Source organism: Dermochelys coriacea, chromosome 11 (assembly GCF_009764565.3).
Source record: "Dermochelys coriacea isolate rDerCor1 chromosome 11, rDerCor1.pri.v4, whole genome shotgun sequence".
In the NCBI taxonomy this organism is placed as follows: Eukaryota; Metazoa; Chordata; order Testudines; family Dermochelyidae; genus Dermochelys; species Dermochelys coriacea.
The window spans coordinates 35,055,728-35,068,262 of NC_050078.2; the positions used below are offsets into that span (position 1 = coordinate 35,055,728).

Here is a 12,535-nt window from a genome sequence, read left to right on the forward strand (position 1 = left end):
ATTAATGCGACTAATAAAAATTCAACAGACTAGAATCTCCAAAGATTTTTAATAGGATATCAAGGACGCAATATTGTCTAAGTATATACACATATAAAGCAATGGGATCTGTAGTGGTGGCTGAGGAGTCATGGTAAGATGAAACTGATCCAGTGTTCGTGTGTAATTAGTTTGAGAGCCACTGCATAGAACTCCCTGTCTGCTGAGCAACAAAACCTTGAATAGCTCACAAGTAATTGCTGCAATGGAACCTTAATGTATCTATGATACCCAATGAAAAGAATACCCTCTTAAATATCAGTGAATAATGTCCCAGTGCTGTCTATTTAATATAAGACATGAAGTTAATTACCTTTCTCTACTTCACTTTCAAAGGACAATTTCCTTCTTCGAAGTTTGCCGTTATCTCCATCCGAATCATTAGTGGTTTGTGATCTTATTATGAGATCAGCCTTGATTAATGAAACATGTAATGCAATGACAGATTAGTCCCATTTGAAAACAGCATATTATCAATAGGCAATTGACTGTTAATCATGTTCCAGTTTTAAGGAAGGCAAGATTACACTACTAAGTCTGGATTGAATGAAAACACTATTGACATAGCTCAATATTAATAATTAAAATGATCACATGGATGGAATAATTCCAGCAGTGATACCATCTGATGGTGAAATAATAATGTTCAGACAAATTAGTTCATTATAATGCATGAGTGTGTTGTCATTAGCTCCTGAGCTTCTTGGAATTGTGTTTTTTAAAGTAACAAAGCATGGTGAAGTTAAATAAGAAAAAAAATTAAAATAAGCTCTTACAAAGGATGTGTATTATTGCAGGCAGTAATGTGATAACTGATTATAATTAGCTGTGATGTTTAATTACATGGTAATGATTACAAAGGTTAAGTTTTACAACAATAAATATAAGGTTGATAAACACCATGCATTTTACCCTTTATTATCTGTCCAGTCCCTCCCTTCCTCCCTCTTTGATTCAGCTCATTGAAATATTTTTTCTGTAGTTGAAAATTGTGGTTTCTCTTTTTATCCATCTTATCTTGTTGTCTACATGAAGTTTTAACTTGTGCTTTTTGTTGCAGAAATGGATTCAAGAAGCATTTAACATATTTGAATTGTTTTTAGTGCCAAAAAACTGAGCAATAACATGCTGATAATGTATTTTAAAACAAATAATATTGCATGAAGGCAGTGCTGTGTGTGAATATATACAAGGCATGGGCTTTGAACCCACTTCCCTTCCCCTTACTGCTGAGACAGGAATGCCAATTGGGTAAGTTGCTTGGTCATGTCACCGGACTGGGAAGAAGGGACAGTGAAACCTTTACTGCTCTTGCTGCCACTCTCACTTTAGTCCTGAAGGGTGAGGTTTAGATTTATATGGACTTCACAATGGTGCCCATGGATAAAATAATGGAGGAGAAAAAAGCTAGGAGAAAGGAAGGTAGGAATAGCTCAGGGATAGCCAGGCACAGGCATCTATCAGCTAAATAAAAAACTGGGATGGCATGGGGTTTCCAAAAGCACACTGGTCACAAATGTGCTGATTGCATCATTTGCATATTATTTTGAGAGTTATGTTAGTGCAGTGTTGTTCTCACAACAAATTTTTTGGTGGTCTCAGAGTGCAGCCGCCAGCTCTCACTGGTGGCCGCACTGACACTTTTTCCTAAAATACTTAATTAACTTAGGAAAAACAACTAAAAATGCACAGATTCACATTCAAGTCATTGTATTTGTAGGGTTTTTTTGGCAGACTCAATAATAAAAATAATGCTGCCTCCACCTTCAGCCCTCCACCCCCTATCAAGGGCTTAATGGGTGCTGGGGCTTGCTGTGAAAAGTGATATTTGTAAATTTGTTAATATCACAGCACATTTACCTGGGAGGCTATGAAAAATGTTAAGTGATATAAACAAACATAAAAGTAGCACTTTTCACAGAGAGCTAGTAAGTCTGCTCTAAAAAGTGATTCTTGCATGCTTGTTAATATCACTTTTCTCAGCAAGCCCCAGAACCCATTAAGCCCTGGATGGGGGCGCCTAACGGGAGGCAGCAGAGGCCAGAGATGATGGTGAGATGGATGTGGGGCCAGGGGAGGCAGTGGGGACCTGGGGCAATGGGGGATGGATGCGAGGCCAGGAAGGCACCAGGGTCCAGGGTTGAAGGATACAGGGCTGTGGGAGGCAACAGGGCCCAGGGGCAATGGGGGTGGGTGATGAGCCCCACTGTTGCGTGGCCAGAGTCAGGGCCTCGTGTCTGCTGCCATGCAGCCAGGGCCGGGGCTCAGCACCCTCAGCCGGAGCCTGGAGCTGGAGGCAGGGATCAGAATCTGCTTCCGCGCAGCCAGAGCTGTGGGTCAGCACCCAGGGCCAGTGTCTGTTGCTGTCAGGCCAGAGCCCAGAGCTGGGTGCTGGAGCCCAGGGGTGGGTGACTGGAGCCAGGAGTCAGCACCCACCACTACATGGGAATAGAGCTCTGTGCCTGTGCCTGCTGCTGTGCAGGGCAGCCTGATGCCCTGCAGCTGGGGCAAGGGATCAGTGCCAGGGGCCGCATGGCCAGAGCTGTGCGTTGGCACCTGCTGCTGGGAAGTTAGGGCAGGGGATCAGCACCAGAGGCTGGGGCCATGTGATTGTAGCTCGGGGCCAGCACCCAGCACTGCTTGGCCAGAACTGGGAGCCAGAAGCTAACTGAAGCTCCACAGCTGGAGCTGGGGTCAGCACCTGCCAGCACTGGCACGGCCAGAGCCATGAGTTGGCACCTAAAGCCCTGTGCTTGGAGCCCACTGCGTGGCCGGAGCCTGGGACTGGAGCTGGGGGCCAGCCCTGCTGCCCCGCAGCTGGAACCAGGAGCCGGAGACTGAAGCTCTGCAGTTGGAGGCCAGGGCTACGTGGCCAGAGCTGGGGTGGGGGTGGGGGATGTCAGTACTCGCTGCCCTGCTGTCGGAGCCCAGGGCTGCACAGCCAGGCTCCTGAAGTCCTGCCATTGGATCCTGCCGCCCAACCCCCATCCCCCCAACGTGGGTCAAGAATTCACCTTGCTCCTCCAACACTGTGTCCCACCTCTCTCCTGGAGCAACAAGGAGGAGTGGGAAGGGCTGATGCTTTGCCTCCCCCCATCACCGCCCAGGAGGCTGTCATGGCTGCATGAAAAGTCCTTGGTGGTTGCATTCGGCCATGGTGGCCGCATTTGAGAAATGCTGTGTTAGTCAATGAGTTACTAGCTAAGACCCAGTTCCTGTGAATTCATGGGCATGGATGTCTTCCCACTGTGTGGAGCACCAAAGGGGTCTCTAGTTGCTTCTTCACTTGGGGAGAATGGGGGTGGGGCAGTAAGAAGCAGGAGCCACCCCTAAGGAACTAATGGGTGGGGAGGATGGGTGTGAGGGGACTGTCTCTGGGTTCTACATCATGGATTTTTGACACACATGATGGATAGAGTTTCATAGATTCATAGATACTAAGGTCAGAAGGGACCATTCTCATCATCTAGTCCGACCTGCACAGTGCAGGCCACAGAATCTCACCCACCCACTCCTATGAAAAACCTCACCTATGTCTGAGCTATTGAAGTCCTTAAATCATGGTTTAAAGACTTCAAGGAGCAGAGAAGCCTCCCTCAAGTCACCCATGCCCCATGCTACAGAGGAAGGCGAAAAACCTCCAGGGCCTCTCCAATCTGCCCTGGAGGAAAATTCCTTCCCTTCCTTTCATTTTAACTAACAATGAGCCTCCAAGGAGAAAAATAATTATAAAATATGATGATGATGAAAGTACAGGAAATAGTTGCTCAAAAGCCCCGATCATGTAGATTTTATCCTCAAGAAGCTCTCAAATATGCAGAGTTTCAGGCCTAGCTTCAATGTACCAGTAAAATATAGTATATCTAACACTTAAATAATAGCAATGACCTTTCCAAAGCAGAGTTAACATATGGAACAGAAAGGATAATTTTGTAAAGAAAAAAATACAATTTTTATGAAAGAACGCTCAGCATTAAAAAATAACATGATTTGTTCTATAAAGTGACTTTTAATATATTCTATTTTTTTAAAAAAACTAAAACATATGTAGAACCTCCCTGATTTGTACTTTGCTGATCAGCAACCCTTGTGCCCGGCATTTGCATACAAAATTCCAGTGTTCTCTGTCTCCTCATGTCTCAGCATGGATTCAAGAGCAGAGTGCTACAGGGTGGTCTCTCCATACTAAGACTGTATTATCTCTACTTTAAAATATAATGGAACATCTGGAATACTGTGATGTGTATCAGGAATAATTAAACTTAAATTTAAATTACATTTTTCAAATACACAACTATAAAGGGTCAGATCCATCGCGCAGTATAGCCTACACTTTCTGGACATGGCTAGATGCACTTCTACAGCATTATGTGATAGGCAAAGCTACCTAGGTAGTAGCTTCTCCCTTGTTCCTTCAGTGTTGTGATAATTAGGCCTACAAATTTACCCTAAGTGTGAGCTTAACTGTGAAAAGTGAGTGAAAGTTTAAAAAAATGTCACAATAACCGATACCAATAAATGTTGAAGGTAGAGGGAGACAAAGATTGATTTAATCCAAACAGAAAGGCCTACAGGAATAATTCAAGTACTGTGTTTTAAATCATGCCTGGGAAACAAGAGAAGTGTAGGACTAAAAATCAGTTAACCAAAATTGAAGTTTTATCCACTAGTTAGGTCTAATTTCCAATACAATAAGAGGATGGGCTATTCTGCCCATCACTCCCTTTTGGAACTTAGTTGAGCACAGGCTACCGCAGCACTGGCTAACTGAAAGACAAAAAGAGGGGAAGGATCAAGCTTCACCACCATAGCTGTCACCCCCACTGTCTCCTAAAATCCCAGATCTTCTTCATCCTAATCCTGAAAGATGTCCTGACCAGACTGGGCCAAAGACAGGGAGCGAGGTGCCATTGCCACCTCCACCACCTCTAGGTAAATCTTGACCACCACCTAGGATGTAAGATGTTGATACTTCCCCTCCACCTCACGCATGTGTACTTTCCTTCTCCACTTTATTCCTTTGCTCTCCCTGGAACATTGCTCCTCCATGCACCCCTAGGGGGCTGTGTGTGGGGGGAAGCAAGGAGTGACCTCCTTGCATCCAGGTCACTTTCCCCACCTGAGTTGCATAAGGGGAGGGCAGCTCCTGCTGCTTGCTTCACAGCCCAGCTCAAGTGGGGAAAGTGACCTGGATGCACGGAGCTATTGGTGTTGCTCCTCACTTCCCTTGCCCACACAGCTCTCTAGGGGAGCACGGAGAAACATTGGGGTGTGTGTGTGCAGTATCTGTGTGTCACCATTCCCCCATATTCCTCTGCCAGGAGGAAGCAGGGAGTTCCCTCCCCCCATGCAGTGCTCCACAAGGAACAGTTTCTGACACTACACCAGAAGCGCAGAACCCTACACTGCTGCACAGCACCCACTTGACCACTGGGCACCGTGGGCAGCCACTCAGGTGGCCCACTACTGAGGTCAGTCCCTAGTCCATCTCAACTAAATTCCTCTCTTTTCCCCAAAAAGGACAGTCTTTACCATCTTTAATACCATCTACAAGATTTTTGTGATTGTTTTGTGTTTTTGCAATTTTAGTTGTTTTTGTTTTAAAAATATTTTTCCTTATTGTTTTTACAATGTTTTGGGGTTATTGTTTTCTTCTGTTTTTGCAATTTTTTTTCTGTTTTGTTTGTGATGTCAGTTTTTGTTGTTCCACGGGTTAAATCCTCATGGTGGGCTTAGCTGTCCTCACAAATATTGGTGGTGAAAAAGGTGGGCAAGGTCTGTCATAGAGTACAAATGGCTGCTAAGTTTTACTGCTTCTGGGTGTTCCAAATAGCTCATAAATGCAGAAGTGATTCCTAAAGAACATCATTTTGTTGCTTCTTTGTAAAAGAAGGCAATACGCTTGGGTAAAAATGCCATCAGAGCTAAACAAATTTCTCTAGGTGATAAAGTTTAATCATTGGTGCATACATTTTCACAGTTTGTGTAAATATGCAGCTTTGAACGTGTAAGTGCCAAAAAGAAGCAGAAAGTTTTCTCCCCAACCTTTACCCATTGTGGGCATACAGCCAAAGAAGTGATAACAGCTGGTTTGTTTTTAAACATCTTACAGTCGTATAACAGCAGCTGTTTGAGATTTGTTTTAGCTACAAAAGAAGTAAGTGGTAAGTTCTTAGCTTTTGTTAACATTTGGAAGGTTTAACTGTAATTTTGGTAAGATCTAATCAAATAAGATCTGTAAATGCCAGCTGTGGAATAAATAATAACGAAGTACCCTCCCCCACCCTCCTCTATATGCTTAAATTAAAATACGTTTTTTTGTGACATTATGAACAAATGTCCGATCATTGGACATTGAGAGCTCAACAGTAAAAAGTGAGTGAATGTTTATAAATTGTCACAATAACCATTTACAATAAATGCTGATGGGAAAAGGTACGAAAGGGAGACAAAGACTGACTTAGTCCAAACAGAAAGAACTACTGACATAATTCAAGGACTGTGTTTCAAATCATGCCTGGCAAACAAGAGAAGCATGGGACCGGAAATCAATGAACCAAAATTGGTGTGTTAGAAATTAGGCCTAATTGGTGGATAAAATAATGAGTGGATGAACTATTCTGCCCATCAGTCCCTGTTGGGGTTCTTAAAAAAAGAGACCATAGGGCAAAAGCTGGGTGCCAGAACACTGACTGACTGAAAGATGAGAGAAGGGGAAGGAGCGAGCTTCACCATCCTAGCTGCTACCCCATGGTCTCCTGAATCTTCATCCTAATCCTGAAAGGTGTCCTGACCAGACCAGGCCAGGCCAAAAAAGAGGGAGCCAGAAGATATGGCCACCTCTACCTGGCTCCAGCTAAATCCCAACAACTACTTGGGATGTGAGACTTTATCACAGCCTGCTCCTCCAACTCTGTGTATCCTTTTCCTTCCCCACCTTATTTCTTCTCTTTTCTCTCCCTCTCCGTTTGCCTTCTGTCTAACAGGAGCCTTAATTAGGGGGCAAAGACTGTATATTTTGGAACACTGCTGAGAGCCTGTGACCAGAAAGAGGCAGTTAAAAGCAATGCCCTACATAGCCTGGGGATGGTATGAGTTTGCCAGGTCTCGGAGTGACTGATAAGATTGTGCGTTGTGCCTACATTTTTCCAGCAGTGAGGCTTCAAGTGAGATTCAACATCAGAGTTAGAAGCTGCATTTTCTATCTTTGTTGTTCTTTCCTCTCCCCTTTTGTGTGTTTGTGTCTTGTTTTGTCTTCTAGAAAATGTGGTTGAACTTCAGCAACAACAAAAACTCCAGCCCATCTCAACTAACTTCCTCCCATTTCCCCCAAAAGGACAGTGATTACTATCTTTGATACCGTCTAAAAGACTGTCAGACAAGAGGGTTTCTCCTAAAAAAAGGAAAGGGAACAAGGGATGATGTTCAAATGAAAGCTTTACTTAATACTTTACATTTCAAATAATGCAAATTTCCCCCATTCTTTTCTGTATCTTTAATAAAAGGTTAACAAGATTTTTAATTATGTATTTGCCATGGTACTACACAGACTGAGGTCTCTGTATACCAAACCCCAAGCCTTGTTTAACATTGTTTAATGTTGGACAGTGACAATGTCTTGTTAACATCTTTTACTCTTTGGGCCAATTTATTCCATCCAAACAAATGCAACACCTCTCGCTCCTGTTAGCCAGAAGCATCCTCCCCTTCAGCCAATGGCCAACACTCTATTTTTTTTCCAAATCCAGACTGACATAAGCTTCCTGGGATAAATGAACCCTACCGAGACTGCACTTCCTTCTCCTTTCTTGAAGGGGGCACTGTGGGCAGGGAGGCATCTTAAGGAAGCCATTGGTGGGAGGAGAGACAAATGGAGGTTCTGCAGGTTCAGGGTAGGGAAGACAAGTGTGGGGTGTCCTACCAAGAGTGCTTCATATGTTTTATTAGTTAATTTTGAATATAGAAAATGTAGTCCAAGAGGACAGAACTGTGGAACAAGATTTGCAAGACAATTACATTTGCTGTAGTATTAGTCATAAATGGAACCAGGGTAGCCTGATTCTTGTTTATTTTCTTTTTCTGATAAATATATTGACAGTGTCAAATTTCCCTCATTAAGTTTATATTCACGTTTATTTCAAAACAGTTTTTTAATGGGTGTATCAAAATATTCAAAATCCCTCTGGTTGAAATCTTAACGCTATTTGAATATAGAACCAAATCCTGGTAGTTTAACATCACCTGAGTCATCTCATTCACTTCTGCTAGGTGTAACCAACTTTGCTGGGACCACACAGGTAAGTTTTCTTGAACAGAATTTGGCCTCAAGCCTTTTGCTTTTAATTCTGTTAACCTTTGTTTTTCATATATTTTCCAGTTCTGATCATATGGAACTGCTTCCACTCTCACCCCATTATAAGTCCATTAACTTTGGTGTAAAAGAAGAGCCAGAACTTATATTTTCCAGGGATGTCTTTCTTTTCTGTGACTTAACAAGTACACTTGAAAGAAAATCATAGAAAAAAAACACCTATTGTATGTACCTTTGAAGTTTCGTGTCTCAGATTAAAAGTCAGTTCTAGATTGGTGAGAAAGAGATCAGAAAATTCAGGATACATATCCAAAACCTCTAGTAGGTCTTCTCGCTGGATCTTATGCAAGTCACAATAGGTTAAAGCTCTCACATCTGCATTTGATTTCCCTGGTTTTGCATAAAGATGTACCATCTCTCCAAAAATATCATTTTTACCTGCAAAAACAAAATCAGACAGATTATTTTAATTATGAGAACTCCATTAAAATGAATGCAGTCATAACTCTTCAAGAAACTTATACTATGGGATATGAAGTTATGAAACCTGATTATCCTGATTTATACCAGTGTATGTCAGAGGAGTAATTCCATCAAAATCAATGGAGTTACACTGGTATAAAACTGGACTAAGTGAGAGGAAAATCTGGAAATTTTAAAACTCTGTTTTGAATCAGTTCTGCATTATTCCTGACATAACAGAATACATTTCTGTTACATTACATTACATTACAATACATTACACAGCAGAATTTCTACCAGCCCCTTCTTGTAACAAAAGTATAATCTAGAGTAGTAAATAATATTGTTCATGATGATGTAATTTTATATTACAGTAGTGCCCAGAGCACCCAATCTGGATTGAGATCACATTGTGCCAGCAAATATACAAAATGTATATGATGACATACTCCTTTCCCCAAAGATCTGCAATGGAAGAAGCTGACTCAATTTTCAATGTTAGAATTAATTTTGAATAGTAATTCAAAACCTCCAGAGACAACAGCCCCTTAAACAGAGCTGTTTTCATGCTGATACTTTTACAACTCTGCTTTTCTTCAACCTTGACACATTTACAGTATTTATTTCTCACTAAAATAGTCAGTAATGTACATGCTTGTTTTTCCAAAATCTGCATCTGATCTTTCATAGCATATGTAGTGTGAGGACATAGACACAAAGAACCATGCCTTAAGCAATAACTAGAGAACTCTTTGACAAGGAAATTCCCTTGTTTATTGAGCTCCCTGCTGCATCCTGATCTCTAGTAACTGTGGAGGACCAGGAACTCTGTAATCACTCCACCCTTTATTCAGGCAAAATCTCCATTGCATGCAATGAGGTATGTGGGATCCAGATTGAAATGGGTCCAGAATTCATTTCCATTATCCATCTTTCAAAAATTTACAAAGATTTTGGCCAACATGTTCAGGAGTGAACTTTGATTTTGGGTGCCCATCTGGAGACACTTTGTACCTTGTTATCAGAAGTGCTGAGCGCCCATAGCTCCATACTTCAAAACAAAGATGTGGATACTCAGTTCCTCTGAAAATAGGGCCCAGAGTGTTTGAAGTTGGGTACCCAAATTCAGTGAATCAGTGGCCATTTAAGAAATGTTGACCTTTGTTTCTGCCCTATAATCCCTTCTTCTGCAAGGCACAGAAGGGACAAAAATGATCACAAACACCTATCAGCTCCGGCCTGCAAACCTGGAAAGAGGTAGCAATACCTATGAACCATCATACTAACCTTGCCCCCCCTCAACCAACAATACTAAAAAGCCCCCCCCCCATATACTGCGTGGTTGGAATTCTGAAAATTTGAGGGGAATGGCAGTCCAGAGATGGAGGAACTGGGAGCAGCCCAACTACGTAGCATTATGCTCTCCAGGACAATTGAATTTTCCATTATAATGCTGAGCTGCATTATCTCCCTCTGAGAAAGGGGTTAGTGTGCTGCTGTAATCAGATCAGTAGTGATAACATGGCTTGGCTCCCGAATGACATGCTGCCAAGAGGAGGGGGCTTGGGGAGGAACAAGGAGGGATGGCTGTCTGTTCAGATCACCCTCACATCTATGGGTTTCTTTGAGGATTTGGGGACATATGCACAGTGCAGAGGGCTTTGGCCATGCTACTTGTGTGTGGCTGCAAACCTGTCCCAGTGCAGGGAAGGATGCATCAACAAGAGTTTTCCATGTTAATTTTCCCTCCTGTGTGCTTTTCTGCAGGAGGCAATAGTACGGCCCAAGATGTTTTTGGCAAAGTGTTGTTTATCTTTGTTCTTTTTCAAAAAGAGGTTTTATTGCAGGCTAATTTCATGCAGGCTAATCTAAACCAGCCCATTATTCTGAACAATATCGTTTTATTGTTGATTTGTATTCTCCTATGTGTTTATATTCTTGCTGTCACAAACTGTTGCAGACCAATGCAGCAGCAATCAAGCATAGCACAAAAGCCAATAAAATAAAAATAATTCCCTCATTTTTTTCTTGACTGAGGAGTACAATTATTTTCACATATTTTAAGATGGTCTCCATGGGATAGATTGTTCAATCTACTCAAAGGTGTTTTGGAAGCTCCACATGGTTCTCCCTCCAGCTTCCCTGGCATTATTCCTTCCAGAGGGATAGGGTTTGCAATAAGAGTAGGAGTCTATTATGCCACAAAACCTTTGTGGCTCTCAGGTAATACAGGGAGGTCATTTGTCTCTGCAGTAGCCTCTCTCTCACCTCTCTGTTTTCTATCCTGCTCCCAGTGAAGTAGATGACAAAACTTCTATTGACTCCAGTGGGGAAGGTTAAAACTTTTTGTTCAACACAACTCCATTGTAATTAAAGATAGGTGACATTTTTTGAATGCAACTATTTTTGGTAAAAAATGCAGATTTGGCAACACCAAAGCATTTTATGAATTCCTGTCAAAATTGCTTCAGTTGACCCCTCCCCTCCAATTCCCAAAATCAAAACATTTAATTTCAACACTTTCTAAATGAAAAACTTCACTTTTAAAGTTCAAAATGACTTTTTGGTTCAACATTTCCTTTAATTCTGTTAAAATACCCAGTCAAAAATGTTTAACATGATCAAAATTGAAATGAAACATTTTGTTGGACTCAAAATTATTTTTTTTTATTTTTCAATTTTTCAAAATTTTGTTTTTGTTTTGATGTGAAAATTTTTCCTCCCAATTTCTTGGAATTGCCAGTGCATGAAAAAATCCATTGTTCACCCAGCTCCAATTGTAAACTCACCTCTAAGGATTCTGTCACCAGCCAATGCCATAGGACTGACTCACAGGAGAGGGAAGTGCATACCTTAATGCCGTTTCACATAATGTTAACTTAGGCAGGTATTTATGTTGGAGTTGCTCAGGGAAAATTCTAAATGCACAGGCAGCTGGGCTCTTTGGTGCACTGGGATTTTCTACTCCCTGCATGGACTCTCCAGATCCTACCCCTTCCCCTGTACAGCAAAGTTACTTGTGATATGGACAGGCCCCCTTCCTGACCATGGGGTGAGGATATTATGTAGGTGCTGCTGCTAATTTAGTCATTGAGAAGCTTGATTTTAAATTAAAGTGACTGAATCATTCACAGGGTGCATGCACCAAATATGGTAATGGACTTTTTCAGTCTGCTGTTCTATAGTATATGCTAGCAGAAAGATGACATTCCATCTCCTTAGTTTGCAAATACATACCAAGAATGGCTACAACTATGTCATTCTTGAGGATTTCTATGGAGCCTCTTGACAGGAAGTAAAGAGCTGTGAGAACATCACCACAGTGGACTAAGGTGTCACCAGGAGGAGCATGGGTTGTCTTAAACTTCATAGCTAAAGCTCGGAGACAACCTTTACTGGCCCCCTGGAAAGCTTTGCAGTTCTGAAGCAAGTTTTGGTTGAGGTGTAGACAAATGTCAGCTTGTAAACATTCTGGAAACCCCTTTAGGACCTGAAGAGAAAAATGAAAGCATTTCACATCAATACTATGAAAATAATTTTAAATAACTTGTAATGTTTTCTTTGTTCCCAATATGAATGCATTGACATAAAAATAGTGGTTGGCAGCAAGGCTGTTCAGAATATTTTCAATTCATCCAGGTTAATGAACATTTAGTTTGATCAAAATATGGGGTCAAATGGCTGTTCTCTATATTAATTTAATTTGAATACTAGTAGGGTCTC

At 41.7% G+C, this 12,535-nt stretch overlaps 1 protein-coding gene across 1 annotated transcript in view; it reads right to left on the reverse strand.

Annotated features, from left to right (window-relative positions):
• The window catches only part of KCNH7 (potassium voltage-gated channel subfamily H member 7), a 338,644-nt gene that overhangs the window by 25,155 nt on the left and 300,954 nt on the right, over window positions 1-12,535 (reverse strand). Inside the window, 3 exon segments of the mRNA XM_043505208.1 lie at window positions 353-452; window positions 8,583-8,788; window positions 12,050-12,302. Coding sequence (XP_043361143.1) covers window positions 353-452; window positions 8,583-8,788; window positions 12,050-12,302 — 559 coding nt within the window.